At 33.6% G+C, this 21,514-nt stretch overlaps 1 protein-coding gene across 6 annotated transcripts in view; it reads right to left on the bottom strand.

Moving 5' to 3' along the window:
- The window catches only part of RMDN2 (regulator of microtubule dynamics 2), a 114,396-nt gene that overhangs the window by 26,855 nt on the left and 66,027 nt on the right, over nt 1-21,514 (bottom strand). For all 6 annotated transcript variants that reach the window (XM_074204000.1, XM_074204027.1, XM_074204036.1 and 3 more), the window contains 3 exons: nt 6,972-7,149; nt 6,267-6,369; nt 3,672-3,732 (listed from right to left, as the gene is read on the bottom strand). In XM_074204000.1, the coding sequence (XP_074060101.1) occupies nt 3,672-3,732; nt 6,267-6,369; nt 6,972-7,149 (342 nt within the window). The remainder of the gene's footprint in view (nt 1-3,671; nt 3,733-6,266; nt 6,370-6,971; nt 7,150-21,514) is intronic.

The following is a 21,514-nucleotide window of genomic DNA, read 5'->3' as shown; positions in this document are numbered from 1 at the left end:
CCTATATTTCCCGTTATGCTCTCTCCATGCTCCTCTGTAAAGCAATCTTTTATAATGAAGTATGTAAAAGAGGAAGAAAAAAGTTTCACAAAACTAAACATTTTAACAATATGATGCTATAATCAGTATCTCAGACATATGGTTCTCCCCCCCCCCCACTTCTGCAAAAATGCAGAGAAAAGTGCATTCTCATAGATTTTCTTTGGGGTCAAGCTTGGCCATTATAACTTTGTGGCATTCAGTTTCCACTGTTTTATTTTTCTTCCTATTTGTGTGGTGATTGTTTTTACTAGGTTATTTTCCCCCTGGTTTAGTTTATTTCACTTTGCATTAGTTCATAGATGTCCATACTTATCTGTATTTATCACATTCATCATTTCTTACAGCATAGTAACATTCTATTAATTCGACACCACAATTGGTTTGGTCATCTCCTCCTTGATGGACATCTATTTTGTTACCATGTAAAGTGCTGCTACAAATATTTTTGTGTACAAGGAGCCTTTTCCTTACTAATCTCAGGATTCAGTCCTAGCAGAGGACCCTCTGGGTCAAAAGGCAGGGGAATTTTAGTCACTTTCTTTTCATTATTTCAAATTGCTTTCCAGCATGGATGTACCTGTGCTCAGTTCCATCAATACTGTATTCATGGTCTTAATTAGTATGCATTCCCACAGCCCTGGAGAAATGATTTTATACTCATAAAGGAACAATTAAATGTAAACATTTCTTGACACTTCCTTTCTAGACTATAAATAGGGCATTACCAATTTTACAACTTCTAAAATCTGTGAGGAATAGATACTCAGAGAACTGTCCATTCAAAATCTCATATTTTACAAGGAATCAAGTTACCTAGCTCCCTTTCCCCAAACAAATCTTGTTTTTTGATTAAATACATGATTTCATTATGATAATACCTTTTCCAAACAACTCACAGCTTAAATAGGAAAAATAAAATTATTATAATAATCCATAAAGTCAGATTTATTGATAACAAACTTTAAACCTTGTAAAAATGGTAGAGATATTAAGATGTTTTGAAAAGCCAGGTAGAAACAGAATGTGAACTTAAAATAGCTAGAACTTATGAAGCACTCTAACGAGTGCAATGAACTCAACATATCTTATCTCATTTGACCATTGACTCCCTCCAATGGGAGGGAGGAACTATTTTTATTATTCCTATTTTAGAGGTGAAAAGCTGAGGCTGAGAGAAGCTAAGTAACTTCTTCAGTATCACTAATGAGCATCAGAGGCAGAATTTTAATATGTCTTCCTCATTCCAAGTCCCACATTATTTATTCACTGTACCATTTAGCTTGTTAAAAATAAATGCCATGAGGGCAAGTACTATTTCATTTTCTTTATATTCTTGGTGCTTCACACAATTTTTTACATGTAGTAGGCATTAAATAAATGTTTATTGACTATGAACTGATATGAGATTGGAAAAAATGGGAAAAGCAAAGCTTAAAAATCCTAGGCACTAAGAATCTGATATGCCATCTTGCAATGTCACATCAATAGGTCTATAGTTATATATAAATAGAAGATAAGCCTTGAACCTCTATTCATTAGGGGTTGTCATGACTTTATTTGTCCTTCATTCTCTTAGAAGACCAAGACACATCAGGGAGGTGATGCCGTGACAAGTTGAATTGAATTTGAGTTAGGGGGGTACTGTGCTAAGTCACCAGCCACACTTTTTCCTCCAGTCATCTGGGTCCAATGGCCAGATATGAATCAGGATGACTGGAGATGGCCTTAGATGTGAGGCAATCAGGGCTAATTGACTTGCCCAAGGTCATAAAGCTATTGAGTATCAAATGTCTGAGGCTGGATTTCAACTCCTCTCCTCTTGACTCCAAGACCAGTGCTCTATTCATTGCATCACCTAGCTGTCCCATGTCTGGAGTAAGAAAGATCAGAAAATGAAGACAATGTCTAGGCACTAACTACATTGTCATCTAATTGGAGACTAAGATATTTCACAAATAAAATCTAAACTGAAAGTCAGACATCTCTTTAACCATTTCTCAGACATTTATCCCTCCTCCTAGCAGAGGAGACCTTCTGAGAAACATCAGGTGATTCTCTTTGCATTGCTTCTTGATTTTCATCTGGCTTTATCCTCCCTGCTCTATCAATTGTCCCTGCTGGGACAATTGACTGACTGAGTCCCAAGTTTTGTTCTTAATGTCTGTCATAGCTTTCCTCATACTGGTTTCTAGGCATGAACTTTCATGTATGCTTTGCTCAGGAGCTGGCCTGACAATTTCAATGTAATGCTTAGTTAAACATAAAAAGATTATATCTATGTTGACCAATGCAAAGTGACTTGTGATTTGAGGAGGTAGAGGGTGCTATCACCCCAGCAACTCCATGCTTCAGACAAAATATAGACACCTGTAAATCAGTTTGAATTACTTTGTAAACTGTTGTATTAACAGTTCTTTTAAATGTATTAATTCATAAAACAACCTAGAAAAGTTCACATTCTACTTCTACTGCAACTACACTTGGACTCTTTTCCTATCCTGCACTGGAATACATCTTGGTACTATATTAGTTTCTTTCTAGCCTAAAGCCAACAAGCCAAAGGTTAGGACACATCCTTTATGAAAAAGAATGCATTAAAACAGGAACAAAAGTTTCCAAAATCACCACCACTTTTTTCCTCAGAAAGTGCCATGACTTAGAAGTCTGTTCTGATTTCCATCTGTGATATCCTCTTTTCTAATAGCCTTATTATCCTTTTCCAATATGACAGAATATTCAAGAAACTACTCAGAACTTCTTGAAGTATTTCAAAATAATGTGAACTACAATTAGAACCATTTTTGGAAGGAAATCATTTTTAAGGGTCTTACTTAAAAATATATGAAGAAGAAACCCTTGTTTTATTTGTAATAGGGACTTTGGGTTCATATCAGGGTTCAATTTTCTACTTGTTATATATTCTTGAAGGGAGAATCTCAAATTTGATGCTTTTATTGCCAAAATCTCATATGCAGAGTTAAATAGATAATGAGATGTATATACACGTATTTCAAAATAGCCTTAATTATATTCAAAAATGCCAACTTAAACTATCTCTAACCCTGAATAATATTTATTAAATGAATATAGAACATTTTTGAGATTTTAATATTTCCATGTTTGATAAATATTCACACATCTTTGTGAAAATGTCATTTACTTCACTGATGAACTAACAAGTGATTACCAGCTGAATTCAGTTCCTGTGTACTGGAAGAAGGGTATGACATGAACAAAATAGTGTTTTGAGAGTGAGGAAGTTTAGTTCCAAGTGCTGGCTAGGCCACAAATCAAATTCAAGACTTAGGAATAGATTCCAGATTCATGAAGGGATTAGAATAGATGATTTCTAGGGTATCTTCTAATTCTCACCATGTTTTGGTTCAAAATTCCATTTCAAGATTTAACCTATGATACAATCTCTAACTATAATTTGGAAGAATAGTCTAATTTAGCAGGATACCAAAGTCAAAGATGGCATAAAAGGGTGATGTAAAGCTAAATTTTGTTACATGCTATAATAAATATAATTCGATGAATGTGTGAAGGTCTGTATAAACTAGGGTCAAAGAAATTTCAGCTGTAACTTCTAAAGTAGACTTCAGAAGAACAAAGTGGTATTTACTTACCACAGGTGACAATATCCGTTCTTGGGAGCCTGAGAAATTGCTCTTTCACCCTGGTCTTTTCCTGTAAAATAAAATAAATATACTTTTTTTTAAATTCAATGTTTTTTCCACCTAAAGGGAAAGATTTCAAGATTGTTCCATGTGGAGATCAATTGCAGGAATTTGAGGAAGGTGAATGTAAGCATGCATGATGTTCTAAGATATTTTAAGATATTTTAAGGATTGTTATGTGAAGTTCCAAGAGGGTAGAACTCAGAGAGGAAGATGAAAGTTGCAAAGAGATGGATTTAGATTTGATGAGGATACCTTTTCTAATAAGACTGCCTGAAAAGGAGTGTGCTGCTCCATATTAGAGGTCTTTGAACAAAAGCTGGATAACCGGTTTTTTTTTCTTTAGGTTTTTTCAAGGCAAATGGGGTTAAGTGGCTTGCCCAAGGCCACACAGCTAGGTAATTATTAATTGTCTGAGGTCAGATTTGAACTCAGGTACTCCTGACTCCAGGGTCCATGCTCTATCCATTGTGCCACCTAGCTGCCCCTGGATAACCATTTTTTAGGTATGCTCTAAGGTAGATTTTTATTCAAGTACAAACTGAAGAAAAGTCTTCAAAGGTGCTCTATTGCCTTTTCTGCTAAAGGGGACAAAATGATAAGACTTCAATTCACCTCTACAGTTAATGTTTTTATTTTAAGTCATGTTACTCTTAGTTGTTATGTTTCTTCCATTGGCAAAGAGGTCAGCTATCTTGTTTTGTTTTTACATGAGATATTTTCTAAGCTCTTTTGATCTCCTAACTAGTAATTGGTACATTGCTCAAACATCTCCAGTTGCATGCTGATAATCTAGGAAATGGCAATGATTAGAAATAATATATTTCTCATTTTCAAGCTGTAAGTGATTTTGGCTTTCAAATGTTGGCTGGTCTGGAGACCTGGACTCTGATATTGATACCGCCCTTTGGATTTACAGTATGTCTGTATTCAGTCAAACAACAACTATGTATTAAGAGTCTACAGTATATAAATATATATGTATAATTATGCTGAATGATGGAGGAAATATAAACATATTGTCATTATTCTCATGAATCTGCAAGAATTTATTATGTGCTTTGTTGGCAGGAGACTATACTAAGTATTAGGGATAAAAAGACAAATAAAAACAATACCAGTCCTCAAGGTGCTTACATTCTATTGAGAACAGCAATAGAAGCAGCAAAAACAACAATAATACTCTTCTTCCTCTTTCTCCTCCTTTCTCTTACTACTGATACTACTACTTCTACACTCCTACTATTACAAGATAACATAAAACTATCCTCAAAAATGTGAAAGTTAGTATGAAAATGTTTATTTCCATATTAGATCAAACAAAAAGAAACGGGCTTAAATTACACTGAAAACATCTGAGGATTTTTAATCTGGAGAAGACTTATGGAGGTCATAATAAATATCTTAAAGTAGCTGGATGACCCATCATATAGGAAAAAAAGATTAGATTTGTTCTATTTGTTCCTAGGAATCAGAAATAGGAGAAGTAGGTGAAAGTAACAAAGATGTAGATTTAGTCTGGATACAGGAAGGAAAAAAATTCTCTTACCTTCCTAACAAATTAGAGCTATCTACAAAAGAAACATGATAGATTAAGATGCAGGAATATCTTATTTCATGGAAGTCTTCATCAGAGTCAGCTAGCCATGTGTAGAGTATATTGCAGTAAGATTTTTATTCAGAGGTTGGATTTGATGGCTTATAAGGTCCCTTCTCCATTCTAAGCTTCTGTGATTTAATATATGGCAGATTTCTTTTAAACTTCAAGAGTTATTAACATTAAAAGAGTTTATCAAGAGAAGCTGATGAATCTCTACCCTCAAACTTTCTAAAAACTTAATGACAGACTCATAGGCAATTCAAATCTAGAATTTTAGACCTTGAAGGAGTGTTAGAAATTATTTGGCTCAAATGACTAATTTGCCATATGAAAACTGAGTCTCAAAAAATGTTAAATAAATTTTTGAATCAGAACACAGGTTTATCTCCTAGTTCATTCTTCTTTCTAGTACCCTATGAAGATCAAGTGAGGTCTTTAGGTTTTATGCATCTATCACTGCATGCTTTCTCCTAAAAATTGCAGGTATCTTGGATATTGTGCTTAACTTTATTTAGCTCCTCTGTCTAATTAATATGCTCAGTTTTCCAAATTTCTATTTGACTTTAAATATGAAGAGAAGGTATTTATTTACTAGTTTGTGTTTGATGGCCAATAATGTATTACTTAATCATATCTATCCCTATTAAGTAATTTTAAAACAATTATTTCAATTAAGAAATTTATAAGGAGCAGCTAGGTGGCACAGTGGATAGAGCACTGGCCCTGGAGTCAGGAGTACCTGAGTTCAAATCCGGCTTCAGTCACTTAATAATTACCTAGCTGTGTGGCCTTGGGTGAGACACTTAACCCCATTTGCCTTGCAAAAAAAAACCCCTAAAAAAAAGAAATTTATAGATAATTGGTTTACTTTTCAGGATCTTTAGGGTTTTAGTACCTATCATATGTTTTAATAAGGTAATCAATTTTAAAAACTCATGGCGTACCATCAGAAGCATATTTTCTCTTTTCTTCTATATCTGTGGATAGATCACACATGTCTCCATATGCTCTAGTTAATCTCCAAATGAACTCAGTTTCATCTTTATACTAAAAAATAAAAAGTGAGAAATCATGTACATTAGATAACGAATTTTATTAAAATGAAAATGTCCACTCTGAATGTGATTAAGAATTATGCTACAGATGACAACCACTAAAATGAATGTCAATATACATCAAAATAGGATTTGTAATTAAGGAAACTTAGTCTCCATATGATTACTTATCATCCTATGGTTTTAAACTGTTGAAATATTAGAATTACAGATTAATGCTTAAAGAGTCTTCAAGAGTTCATTTAGTTTTATCCTCTAAATTCATAGAAGAGAAGATAATTGGGGTCAAGAGAAGGAAGTGATCAGTTCAAAGTTACTCAAGTAGTAAGGCCAGAGCTTTGGAGCCCACGTCTTCTGATTTCAAATCCAGTTCTCTTCTCACCATACCATTTTGCTTCTTCTGATATGCTACACAGACACTGTATGATTCTCTGGATTTAAGAAGGCAGGTTCTAGTTTGCACACATTTGTCTTATCCTACTTCTTTCTATGCATCTATTTACCATCCCCTGCATACCACAATGAGGTTTCAGACAAGAAATTTGTGGATAAGATTTAATCAATAAAAGTATTATTGCATTAGACTTCCCTTACCTTATTTTTATAGTCGCACAGGAGTTCGAAGCTTTTTCGTTTATCAGAATCACTTTTTAAATATAAGTCATCAATCATCTGAGTAAGGACAGGTAAGGTCAATCTTTTTACTGTTTTTTTAATTGCCTTAAAACCAGGTAAATACTCTTTTTCAGTGTCACTCTGAGCTGTAACATACCTAAAATTTCAGAAACAAGCATTAAAGCATCTAAATTATAGCAGATCATAAAAGCTAATGATAAGGGGGACAAAGAGACAAGAACATAATAGGAACTGAACAGATATTTCTCTTTATTAAACATTTTGTGATGATTTTCCAAATTCTGCTTTATTCATAACAATTAATGTTATGATATTCAATGTCCACAATGACAGAACTCTTCTCATTAGCTTACAACTCAAATGTATTTGGTTTTACTAGTTCTAATTGTGAATTTATAGTATATAAATACATAATCCCATTATTTACTGATTTGAAGCAATACAAAATCTCCTAATGCTAATGCATTCAACAATTTTTGAGAATGTATATATTATAAATGTTCACATTTCTAGAGTCATTTGCTGTTGAGTATTTCAGTTATGTCCAATTTTCCACAACCCCACTTGAGATTTCACTGGCAAAGATACTGAAGTGGTTTACAATTTCTCTCTTCAACTCATTTCATGGATGAATAACTAAGGCAATGAGGTTAAATGACTTGCCCAAGATCATACTACTAGTTAAGTGTTTGAGGGAAAATTTGAACTCAGGTCACCCTGACTCCAGGGTTAGTGCATCACCTAAAAAGCAGACAATATGTAAAAAGATCTTTGATTTCATTAGTATCCACTGACACATCAAAATCCCTTTCTACATTTAAAGTTCCATGAGTTGGTGCAGTCAAAAGCATCCATCATTCCCTCTGTGCTTTAATAAATAATATTCAAGAGTTCTATAGCCTCTCAATTTGTCACGTTCATTATTCTTGTAATGAGCCTCTGCTATATGAAGATGGTGAGGCATATATATTTGTATTCAGAGTTTGATATTTCTATATCAAATAAATGCAATAGAAAAATAAGAGAGACCAGGGAGAGGGGGAGAAAAGGTAATAAATGGGAAGGTAAGGTCAGATTAATTATAAGTAAAACAAACTAACCTCAGAAAGATGGATTTTGAAGAAGAGTTTAAAAGAAAGTAAAGGGTAAGAAACTGATTGAGGGGCAAAGAAGAGGGCAGCATAAATAGATTAATCATGACTTCACAAGTAGAGCCAAGATGGCAGAATGAAGTTAGGATATTCCAGGACCTTTTCCCAAAACAACTTTAAATGAGGCCTCTGCACATAACTTAAAGCTATGGATTCCATATTTTCTCAACTCAAGATATCTGGAGAAATATCAGTAAAGGTCTATCTCATGTGGGTAAAAGGGGAGTATAGCCCAGTGTAGGCAGGAGAGCTAGAAAGTGAAGAGGAGGCTTTTAGTCCCAGCTCAACCTAAGTCAAGCTTAGAAAGACAGCAATGCAGCAAGCCAGCCAGAAGGGTCCAAGACCCAGCTCGGAAGACAAAGTTCAGGACTTAGGAACATTAGTACAGTAAGCCAGACTGGGTTGAGCTACCCTAATACAAGGAATAAACTTCTGTGTACACAGGACTTTGGCAAGCAGAAAGCCAGGGCCCCCTAAATGAGGGAACAAACAGCTACACAGGCAAAACCATAGGCAAGTGATAAGCTAGGGACCAGATCCTGGCCCCCCAAAAAGTTTGGGATTATACTGCCTGTGCTCTAGGAGCAGAGTTCAACTATTAAATGAACATAAAAATACAATCCAAAATAAAAAATAAAGCTACTATTCTGACAGGGATGATAAAAATGCCATCTCAGAAGAGGAAAGCAGTGACAAAGTATCTACATGTGAAGCCTCACAGTAGAGTTTAGAATTAGCCTCAAATCCAAAACGACCTCTTGGAAGAGCTCAAAAAGGATTTTAAAAAACAAAAGAAGAGAGGGAGAAGAAAAAAATGAAAAAAAGAAATGAGAGCCACGAAGGGGAATTATGAAAAATTGACTGAAGAAATCAACTCCTTTAAAAGTAAAAATGGCCAACTAGGAAAAAGAATATAACTCATTAAAAAAGTAAATTTAACCAACAGAAAAAGGAAAATTACTCATTTAAAAGTAAAATTCAGGGGCAGCTAGGTGGCATAGTGGATAAAGCACCGGCCCTGGAGTCAGGACTACCTGGGTTCAAATCCGGTCTCAGACACTTAATAATTACCTAGCTGTGTGGCCTGGGGCAAACCACTTAACCCTGTTTGCCTTGCAAAAACCTAAAAAAATATAAAAATAAAAGTAAAATTCACCAACTGGAAAAATGACAACAAAAGCTAACTGAAGAAAATAAAACCCTAAAAATTAGAATTGAACAAATGGAAACTAATGACTGTAATGAGACACTAAGATTCCATCAAACGCATTCCATCAGTGCAACAATCAGGGACAATTTGGGGCTGTCTGCAATGGAGAATACCATCTTTATCCAGAGAAAGAACTGTGGAGTCTGAACAAAGACCAAGGACTATTAACTTTAATTTAGAAAAAAACTAATATCTTATTGTCTGATCTTGCTATCTCTTATACTTTATTTTTCTTCCTTAAGTATATGATTTCTCTGTCATCACATTCAATTTGGATCAATGGATACCATGGAAACAATGTAAAGACTGGAAAATTGCCTTCTGTTGGAGTAAGATTAGGTGAAAAATTGTAAAACTCAAAATAAATAAAATCTTGAAAAAAATAGATTCCATCAAACAAAACTAAAAGGCTGAAAAAATAGAAAATGTAAAGTATCTCTTAAGAAAAATAACCATCTTGGAAAAGAGATCCAGGAGAAATAATTTATGAATTATTAGTCTATGTGAAAGCCTCATTCAAAATAACAGCCTGAGAAATATCTTTCAAAAAAATTAACCTGGAGAACTGCCCTAATATTCTAGAACAAGAAGACAAAATAGTCTCTGAAAGAATCCACAGATCCTCCAGGAAGAGACACCAGAATAAAAGCTTTAAGGAACACTATAACCAAATTTCAGAATTTTCAGTTAAAGGAGGAAAATATTGCAAGCAGCCAAAAAGAAACAATTTAAATGCCAAGGAACCACAGTCAGGATTACACAGGATTTAACAAATGATTGGAAGTCCTGGAATATGATATTCCAAAGGGCAAAGGATCTTGGGACTACCAAGAATCAATTACCCTGCCAAATTCAGCTATTCTTTCAGGAGAAAAGATGGATTTTCAAGGAAATTTCAAAATTATCTGATAAAAAGATCAGAACTGAACAAAAAATTTGATCTTCAAATACAAAACTGAAGAGATACATAAAAAAGTAAATGGAAAGGGGAAAAACCATTAGTCATTAACATTAAACTATATACATCCCCTACATGGAAGACAATACTTGTAACTCTTGAGAATACTATTTGTCTTAGGAAAGCTAAAAGAAACATACTTAAAGAAAGAGAATTGGTATAGATTGATCATGAAAGTGATGATGCTTTAGCTGATACTTTAGCTCATAAGTGTTTTATTTACATTGGGACAGTTGGAGGGATTGTACTTCGAAAGAGGGTATGAGCATAAAAATGATGATGATGATGATGATGCAAGGATGCTTATGGCTCTTGAGAACTGTACTTCAACAATTGTACAAATTTACCAGACTATTGGCTGCTGAGGAAGGAGTGGTGGAAAGGTAGGGTGGTGGGAAAAAAAGGTGGAAAAATGTGTAATGTATGAATATTGCAGGTGGATGGATGTTGAAAGGCTTTCCAACAGTAGGTGGAAAAATAAAAAAGAGAAGTGTACTTCTAATAGAACAGTTGAAAGGAGTATATTTTGATACAGGGAGTGGGTATAAGACAACTGTAAAACAATTTGATAAAAAAGGATTATGCTGGGAGAAGAAGATAGACCGTTGAGCCTCTTCATGTGGTATTTATCCTCTAATGCCTCCAAAGTCTATTATAGGAGAGGGAAAGAAGGGAGAGGGTGTGAGCACTGAGTAAATCTTACTCAACAGATTTGCTCAAGAGGGAATAAAATTTATTCTCAATTGAGTTTAAAAATTAAATCTACCCTACAGGAATTGGTGGGGGAGGGGGAAGAAGGGGAAATATGCAGGGAAAGGGGGTAAAGAAAGGGAAGAAGTGATTGATAAAAGGGAGGGTGAAAATAAAAAAAAGGTAAAGTTATAGTTAAAGTTAAGAAGAAAAATAAAAGGAGAAAGAGAGAATAAAAAGGGCTGATCAAAAGGCAATAATCAGAAGCAAAACATTAGTAAGGAGGCATGAGAGGAAAGTATAGGGGAAAGTAAACAGGGGAAGATAGCATGGAGGAAAGTATCGACTAAGCAATTATTACTGTATATGTGAATAGGATGAATTCCCTCATAAAATGGAAGCAGATAGTAGAGTGGATTAAAAACCAGGATACTACCAGAATCCTGTTTACAAGAAACACATTTGAAGGAGACAGATACACACAGAATAATTGGTAAAAGGCTAGAGCAGAATATATTATATGTATTTCAGCTAAAGTAACAAAGTCAGCAATCCTGATCTCAGACAAAACAAAAGCAAAAAATGGAACTAATTAAAAAGGATGAGCTGGGAAACATAACCCTATTGCCTTGTAAAAAAAGAATAAGGAATAAGGATATTTTCTTAAACAGTATCATAGGTAATGAAGTAAATCATTATTAAAGATATATGCACCAAGCAATATAGCATTAAAATTCTTGGAAGAGAAGCTAACCAAATTACAGGGAGACAGAGACAGCAACATTATATTAGTGGGGGATCTCAACCTTCTTCCCTCAGAATTGGAAAAATATAACCACAAAACAAACAAGATGTTAAGATGAATAGAATTTTAGAAAATTTAGATCCCTAGAAAAATGAATATAGAATAAGTATATATGAAATATATATATATATATATATATATATATATATATATATACACCTTTTTTATGCAGAACCTACACAAAAACTGATCATGCATTAGGGCATAAAAACCTCATAATCAAATGCAGGAAGGCAGAAATATTAAATGCATTCTTTTCAGATCATATTGCAGTAAAAAGTACATGTAACAAAGGACCATGGAAAGATAAATTAAAAATTAATTGGAAACTAAATAATTTTAGTGTAATTTTTATTTTTGGTTTTTGCAAGACTAAGTGATGTGCCCAAAGTCACATAGCTAAGTGAGTATTAAGTGTCTGAGGCTGGATTTGAACTCAGGCCCTCCTGACTCCATGGCTGGCTCTCTATATATTGTGCCACCTAACTATCCTAAAACTAAATAATTTTAAAGAATGAATGGATCAAACAACAAATTAAATAAATAATCAACAATTTCATCCAAGACAATGACAATGATAAGAAATCATACCAAATTTGTGGGATACAGCCAAAGCAGTTCTTAGGGAAATTTTTATATCTCTAAGTGCCTATGTGAATAAAATAAAGAAATCATTGATGAATTGGGTGTGTGATTTTAAAAAAAAACTAGAATAAGAACAAATTAAAAATTCCCAATTAAATATCTCATGAGAAATTCTGAAAAATCAAAGGAGAAATTAATAAAATTGAAAATATGTAAACTACTGAATTAATAAATAAAAAATAAATTAGACAAACATTTGGTTAATCTAATTTAAAAAAAAGAAAGAAGAAAATAAAATCACCAGTGTCAAAAATGAAAAAGGTAAACTCATCACCAATAGGAGGAAATTAAAGTAATAACTTGGTGTTATTTTGTTCAACTCTGTGGCAATAAATTTGATAATCTAAATGAAATGGATGAATATTTACAAAAATATATGCTACCCAAATTACCAGAAGAGGAAATAGAAAACTTAAATAACCCCATTTCAGAAAAATAAATTTAACAAGCCATCAATAAACTCCCTAAGAAAAAATCTCCAGGGCAGATGGATTTACAAGTCAATTCTACTAAATATTAAACTATTTTAAAAATTAGGAGAAAAAGTTCTGCCAAATTACTTTTATGGCACTAATATGGTGCTAATACCTAAACTAGGAAGACCCAAAACAGATAAGGATATTGATGTAAATATTGTAAATAAATTTTAGCAAAGAGATTAAAATAAGTTATTAATAGGATAATACAACATGAGCAGGTAGATTAATATCAAGTAATCAGGGATGGTTCAATATTAGGAAAACAATCAACATCATTCACCATATAAATGACAAAATAAAAGAAATCATATGATTTTATCTCAATAGATGCTGAGAAAGCCTTTGACAAAATACAGTACCCATTCCTTTTAAAAATACTAGAGAACATTGGAATAAATGGAGTTTTCCTTAAAATGATAAGCAATATCTATTTAAAACCATCCCTAAATAATGGGGATAAACAGGCAGTATTTACAATAAGATCAGGGGTGAAACAAGGATGCCTATTATCATCATTACTATTCAATACCAATAGTTTTAGCAATAAGAGAAGAAAAAAGAAAAATGAAAGAATTAGAATAGGCAATGAGGAAACAAAACTTTCACTATGCAGATGTTATGATGATATACTTGCAGAACCTAGAAAAATCAACTTAAAAACTACTTGAAACAATTAACTTTAGCAAAGTAGCAGACTTTTTTTTTAAAAAAAAGGCCACAAAAATCATCAGCATTTCTGTAAAACAGAGCCCAAGAGCAAGAGATAGAGAAATTGCATTTAAAGCAACCGTACACATAATAAAATACTTGGGAATCTAACTTCCAAGAAAAATTCAGAAACTATATGAAATAAAGTAAGATCTAAACAATTGGAAATATGTCAGCTACTCATGGTTATTATATTAGCTGAGCTAATATAATAAAAATGACAATTTTGTCCAAATTAAATTACTTATTCAGTGCCATATCAATCAAACAACCAAAAAACTATTGTACAGAGCTAGAAAAAATGACAAAATTCATCTGAAGCAAAAAAGATCAAGAATATATTAAGGGAATTGATGAAAAAAATGTGAAGTTGACATAGGTGTACTAGATCTAAAGCTATATTATAAAGCAGCAATCATCAAAACTGATACTGGCTAAGAAATAAAGAAATGGATCAGTGGATAGATTAGGTACAAAAGTAATAGTATTAAATGACTATAGTAATCTGTTTGATAAACACAGATACTTTAGCTTCTGCAATAAGAACTCACTATTTGACAAAATCTGACAGGAAAACTGGAAAATGGTATGGCAAAAACTAGACATAGACCTCCCCCCCATTCCCACACCCTAAACCAAAATAAGATTGATATAGGTTCAGGATTCAGATACAAATGGTGATACTATAGAGCAATTAAGAGAACAAGAAATACTCAACTGTTGGATCTATGGAGAGGGAAAATGTTATGACCAATAAGAGATGGAGAACATTGTAAATTACAAAATGGAGAATTTCAACTTAAGTTTTTGCACATATAAAACTAATGCAGCAGTCAAAATTAGAAGAAATGCAGAAAGCTGGAAAATAATTTTCACAGCTAGCATTTCTGATAAAGGACTCATTTCTAAAATATAGAGACCTGATCAAATTTATAAGATTACAAGTCATTCTTCAATTGACAAATTATCAAAGGATATGAATAGGCAGTTTTCAGATGAAGAAATTAAAGCTATTTATAGTCAAATTAAAAAAATTGATTTGCATTTCTCTAAGGATTAAACAACTCTGAGGTACCACCTCACATTTATCAAATTGGCTAAGCGGACAAAAAGATAAAATGATCAATGTTGAAGAGCAAAAGAGAAAACTGGAACCCTAATGCAAGGCTGGTGGAGTTGTGAACTGATCCAGAGCAATTTGAAACTATGCCCAAAGGGCAATAAAACTGTGCAAACTCTTTGATCCAGCAAATTGCACTACTAGTCTATATCCCCAAAAAAGATCATAAAAAATGAGAAAAGACTCACATATTCAAAAATATTTATAGCAGCTATTTTGTAGTAAAGAATTGAAAATTGAGGGGATGACCATTTATTGGGGATTAACTGAACAAGTTATGGTATATGAATATTATGATACTATTGTTCTTCTATAAGAAATCATGAGTGAGTGACTGGACTTTAGAGAAACATGGAAAGGCTTGCAAGATCTGAAGTTAGAAGAATCAAGAGAACACTGCACAACATTGTGAGATGATCACCAATGATGGAAGCAGCTCCACTCAACAGTTCAGTGATCAAGAATAACATTGAGAGACCTATTATGAAAACTGCCATCACATCCAGAGGAAAAAACAAGAGTCTAAACCAGAGCAAAGCATACTATGTTCACTTTTTAAAACTTCTTTTGTTTTTTCTTCCTTTCTCATGTTTCTCCCCCCCCCCCCCAACTTTTACCAGACTGTTCACCACCATAGGGAGAGGGGAAGAAAGGAAGAGTGGTAGAAAAATGTGGAACTCATAAACTTGTAAAGGGAAGAATGGTGAAAACTACCTTTGGGGCAGCTAGGTGGCGCAGTGGATAGAGCACTGGCCCTGGAGTCATGAGTACCTGAGTTCAAATCCGACCTCAGACACTTAATGATTACCTAGCTGTGTGGCCTTGGGCAAGCCACTTAACCCCACATTTGCCTTGAAAAAAAAAAAAACTAAAAAAAAGAGAAAACTACCTTTGCCTGTAATTGGACAAAGAAAATATAATGAAACATACACAGACACAGACACACACACACATACACACACACACACAAATAAATATTTTGGTCAACTGAAAAAAAAGTAGTAGAATGCATCAAGCAAAGAGCATGAATGCTAAGCATATTCATTCTATTTCATCATTCTCTTCTTTGTAAAGAGGTATCATGGAGCCAAAAAGGGGAAAAGTACAAATGAAGACAATGGAGGGAAATACATAGTTAATGATAATGATTCCAGGATGAATTCACCCATAAAATGGAAGGCTGATACAGGCTCATTTTAAAAAGATTAGAAAGCAGGGAAACAGAATGAGCAAACTGAGTGATATTTGTCTCTCAAAACAATGGAAAGCAGTGGAGGAAAAGCAAAGCTATAAAAACTTGCATTATGAGGTTCAGTGAAGAGGGAGTATTCTCATAGCAGGGGTAGCTAAAAAGAAATAGATGTCAGCATTGGTATTCACTTTAATACTCTCAGTTCTGTCTGCCCTGTGATTGGAGTACAAGTCAAGAATTTCTTCTTATATATTGCTATTATATATCACCCATGTATTATATGTACAATGTTGTCCATATGTAATAAAGGATAACATACTTGCTTGATATGACACTTATTATATCATATAATGTTATTAATAACATTTAATGCTAGATATTGTTATATATAATAAATATGCACTATGTGAATAATAAATGTTATGTATGCTATTATGTACCACATATATACATTCTCCATGTAGGTATAGACATAGATGTAGGTATGTGCATGACATAGATATATATATCAGTATTAGTAATCATACCTCATCAATACATTTGATTGGAAGACTGTAGCACTGAAATTCAAGGTTAAAAAACTTCTAAAGCTATCACTTTAAGAGGGCTGCCAAGCCAGCTATCTATCTCTCTATCTCTCTATCTATCTTGATTACACATATATATTACTGTATATCATTATATATTGTCCATGTGTAATAAATGGTATATATTGCATTGTGATATTCCACTCATTAAATAATGTCTCTAAATAGTCTATTTTAAGAGGGATCTCAGTTTAGCCAACTTGTCAAATATATTGCATATACATACATATATATATATATATATATATACACACATAAATGTGTAAGCACATGGATAATAAATAACACATTGCACATATTTTATAATTTGGCTATTATACATAGGAAATATGTCATTGGCTGATGTGCAATATTCAGGCTATTGTGTATTATTCAAGTTAAATATATTATGTATTATTGTGCATGTCATTTAAATTATATGTCAGTATATGTCTGTTTTTATAAGATAACTATTATATAATACACCTGTGTTTATAATAGTCCAAATTAGTATAGTCTAGTATAACTCTAATCTAGTCCAGTCCAGTCTAGACTAATTCAGTCTAGTCCACTCTAATATAGTCAGGTATAGTTCAATTCAGTTGGATCCAGTCTAATGTAGTTAGGTATGGCCCTATTCTGGGCCAATTCACTACAGCCAGGCCAGGTCAATTCAATACAGTCCCATCTAGTCAAGTATGATCCAATCTGGTTCAGTTTTGTCCAGTCTGGTCCATTCAGGATCAAATTGGTATAATCTTGTCCAAATGGGGTTAAATATGTATGTTTGGTTGTGTGTGGTACATATAGATAAAGGCTATAGATATTTTAGAAATAGTACTCATATTTTATTAGTACCCTCACAGTTCTAACTGCTTTACTCATTAAGAGTATTGGTGGTGGTTGTTAAGTCAGTTTAACTAACTTTTCATCTCTTCATGGCCCTATTTGGAGTTTTCTTGGTAGAGATACTGGAGTGGTTTGCCATTTCCTTCTCTAGCTCATTTTCTAGATGAGCAAACTAAAGCAAATAGGGTGAAGTGACTTATGGGTCCATGGTCACAGAGCTAATAAGTGCCTAAGGTCATATTTGAACTCAAGATGATGAGTCTGTCTTACAAGCTGGACACTCTACCCATGGCACTACCTAGCTGCCTAGAGTATTGGAACAAAGAGTAAAAAACTCTTAAAAGTAGCTGTTGTAAGAAGGCTCCCAGGAAAATCATCTCTTCAAATATATCACTCAAGTGTTATATATAGTAGTCAAATAAATACATTTATATATATTTATACTTGGGTAATAACCCAAGTATAATAAGTGACATTATGCATGTGATGTCATTTATTATAAAAGGGCAAAGCATTGAGTTTGCTCACACTGTTTATGCTCTATGTGGCAAATGTTATCCATGTATATATGGTGTGTCTGACCCATATATGTGACACATGCTGTAAATAACTTGTATGTTGGTTCATATGTGTATAGATATGAATAAGGCTAAAGATGTCAATATTGCAGCTCATAACTTCATCAGTACAATTTGATTCTCTGAAGGGCTATACAACAAGTTTAACCTATACAAGACGTGTTATGAAGATAAAATTGCTAGAGCTTAGCAACAGTTTGGATCCAAGGACAGAAAGGGAGGAGATGAGAATGATTCCTAGGATGAGAGCCTGAGGAAAGGTACTGCTACGGTAGTACCTTTAACCACAAAATGATAGTTTCAGAAAAGGAGTGGGTTTTGGGGAAAAGATAATGAGTTTGATTTGGGACATGCTGATTTTAAGATGTCTGTGATACATACAATTTGAAATATCCAATAAGCAGTGTAAGACTGGTGATTAGAGAAATTAGGACCAGATAAGTAATTTGATAATCATCAATATAAAGATGATAACTAAATCCATCTGAGCAGATCAGATCACCAGGTATAACAGAAGAAGAAAGTAGAGGAGAAGACAGGAGAGGAGAGAGAGCAGAGAAGATGAAAGAAGAGAGAAGAAAAGGAAAAGGAAAAGGGGAAAAGAAAAAGGAGAGGAACAGAGCCAGGAAAAAACCCTAAAGTATAGCCATGGCTAGCAGATGTGACTTGGATGAAGATCCAGTAAAATAGATTTAACAGAAGTCATAAAAACCTAGAGAGAAGAAGAGGGTGATGTGCAGTGTCTAAAGATTGCAGAAAGGTCAAGGATGAGGATTGAAAAAAGGACATTTGGTTTGGCCAGTTCACTGGTAACTTTACCAGTAGGTAAGTTTTATTTGTATGATGGATCAGAAGCTATACTTTAGAGTAGATGGAAAGAAAAAGATATAGAACAGAGACACACCTAGCAGTTTTAACCTGGACAAAGATTTAGCAAAGTAGTCTGAGGAGCAGCCAGTGTTGGAAGAATAGTGTTCACAAAGATCAAGAGAAGAGAAAATATTCCAAAGACAATGATCACAACCTCAAATGTCAAACAGGTCAAGATATAGTGGCATGAAGATTTTCTAATCAGTGGTTAGGGACATATGAGCACAATCAAAAACCCTGGTGTGTGTGTCACCAGTCAGCCAGATTTGAAAGGGCACCTATTATTTTTGCTCTGTGATCCTTTCCTCTTTTTCCCTTCTAAATGTTAATCTACAATCTTCAGAATCTAACTCAGAAATCACCTCTAGTACATGTGGACAGTCTTTTCTAACATTTCCTTATATCTATGTTAACCAAATCACTTTAACTGTTGGTCTCACTATCCCACCCTTTTTGTTATTATAATGAATCACAGTGACTTTTCTCTGCCTGCTTTAGTAGCAAAGTTACAATTTTCATGAAAGATTATGGAATACATCTACCTCTAGATATGCAAATTTAGTCATTCAAAAGTATTTGGGATAACATACTTGGTTCCACACATTACAGAGTATAATACATTCTTCAGGGCCACAACTGTATCATTTTTCATTTAGGGCAGATACTGGATTGGTTTTTTTTTAAATTCCCATGATCTTGTGAAATGCTTGGCACACATTAAAGACTCAATAAATGCTTACTGCATTGAAAAATAAAAGTCCTCTCAAATGCATTATTGTAAATATCAATATTCCATTTACCAAGATCAAACAAATGCAAATTTCTTTGTTTTTCCCCAAAACCTCAACTTTTCATCGTAGCACTCCATAAAAATCATGACTTGGTGCTTACTGCTTATAATCCTCTCATGTTTGTGCACTAAGCACAGCGGGGAACAAAGGCTCCATGGTCTCTGTGATACCCTGGGGCAGAATTTGGTGGAACTCTGTACCATTCTTTTTCCTTCTTTCTTCTTCCATTTCTCTTCTCTGCTCCTTTCAGGGGAATTTAAATGAACAAAATGTGGATGTGACCTCTGCATATATATATATATATACATATATATATTATATATATATACATATATTTAATTTTTGCAAGGCAATGGGGGGTTAAGTGGCTTGCCCAAGGCCACATAGCTAGATAATTATTAAGTGTCTGAGGCCAGATTTGAACTCAGGTACTCCTGACTCCTGGGCAGGTGCTCTATCCACTGCACCACCTAGCCACCCCTCTGCATATATTTTGTACAAAATATTCAGAAAATATAACTAATTTTTATTAACATTTTAATGTTGACAAAGCTCTTTCCTCCATGCAACCCTATGGATTGCACAAGTATTACTGTCTTCATTCAACAGATAAGGATAGTGAGGACCAGGAGGTAAATGTTGCCCATAGTCACATGACTAGCCAATGTCAGAGTACAGTTTAGAACCAAGTTCCTGAATACAAGCACAACATATTTTCCTGTATGCTATGGAGGAGGGATAATTATGGAGAAAGTTGCTATGTGAAATTCCATTCCATCCAGTAAGTATTTTTGAAATGTCTATTTTGTGTCCAGGGTTCACTTCAAATCATTTGAGTTATTACACTGACTACAGTGGTACTCAATAGCAACAGCTTTTATTTATGTAGCATTCAAACCATTTACAAAATCCTTTCTTCATAATAACCATGGGGCTGGAGAGGACAAATATTACCATAGTTTTATGGAAAGGTAGTGATTTACACAAAGACAAAGAATAATGGCCGGATCAAGGGTCTGGTCCCAGATCCCCTGAGTCCAAGTCTGACATTCTTCTTAATAAATTAAACTATCTCTAGTCTTCTTAAGATAAATATAAAATTAAGTTCTATCTTGTAAATTCAGGAAAACTCTAGAAGCAGCCATACTCTTAAAAGTATTCCAAAATTTTGTACTAAGAAAAACAATAAACATTCCTATACCAGTTTTTCCTACAGCAAATATAGATGGAGCCATCTGCTTTCTCTTGGGTCTAGAAATACTAACTTTAAAATTCCACATTTACATACATATTTTTGCCTTTCATTTTTTTGCCTCATCCTCACAGTATACAAATTTGAAAAGATTATATATGGTTTATATATCTATCTATCTATCTATCTATATATATATATATAGAGAGAGAGATCTCTCTATATATACACATACACACACACATATATATATATACATACACACACACACATATATATATATATATATATATATATATATATATATATATATATATATATATATATAAACACAGACATAATATATATAAGTGGTGTTCTTGATTTTTTGCGGGGGAGGGAGAGATAGTGAATCATTTCTTCAGAGAGGAGTGTGTATTCCTTATCAGCCACAATTGCTTAGAACAATTAAACAGATATGAAAATGATATTATTTGATTCAAGAAAAAAGGAACTATGGGGTAACATGCCCCATACCACCAAGCACACACAACTATAACTCACTTACTAAAACAAATTCAAAGTATTTTCCAATTACTTTCTAATACTAGTGCTGAGTAAGTCTTCCAAAGGAAAAAAATCGTATTTCTGGTCATGGTAATTTTGACTTCTATATTGTTCTATCCATATCAGGCAAAATGAAAAAATTTTCACCACA

Source organism: Macrotis lagotis, chromosome 1 (genome assembly GCF_037893015.1).
Source record: "Macrotis lagotis isolate mMagLag1 chromosome 1, bilby.v1.9.chrom.fasta, whole genome shotgun sequence".
In the NCBI taxonomy this organism is placed as follows: domain Eukaryota; kingdom Metazoa; phylum Chordata; class Mammalia; order Peramelemorphia; family Peramelidae; genus Macrotis; species Macrotis lagotis.
The sequence above is the reverse complement of the archived record's forward strand: the minus strand, read 5'-3'. Positions and strand labels throughout refer to the sequence as shown.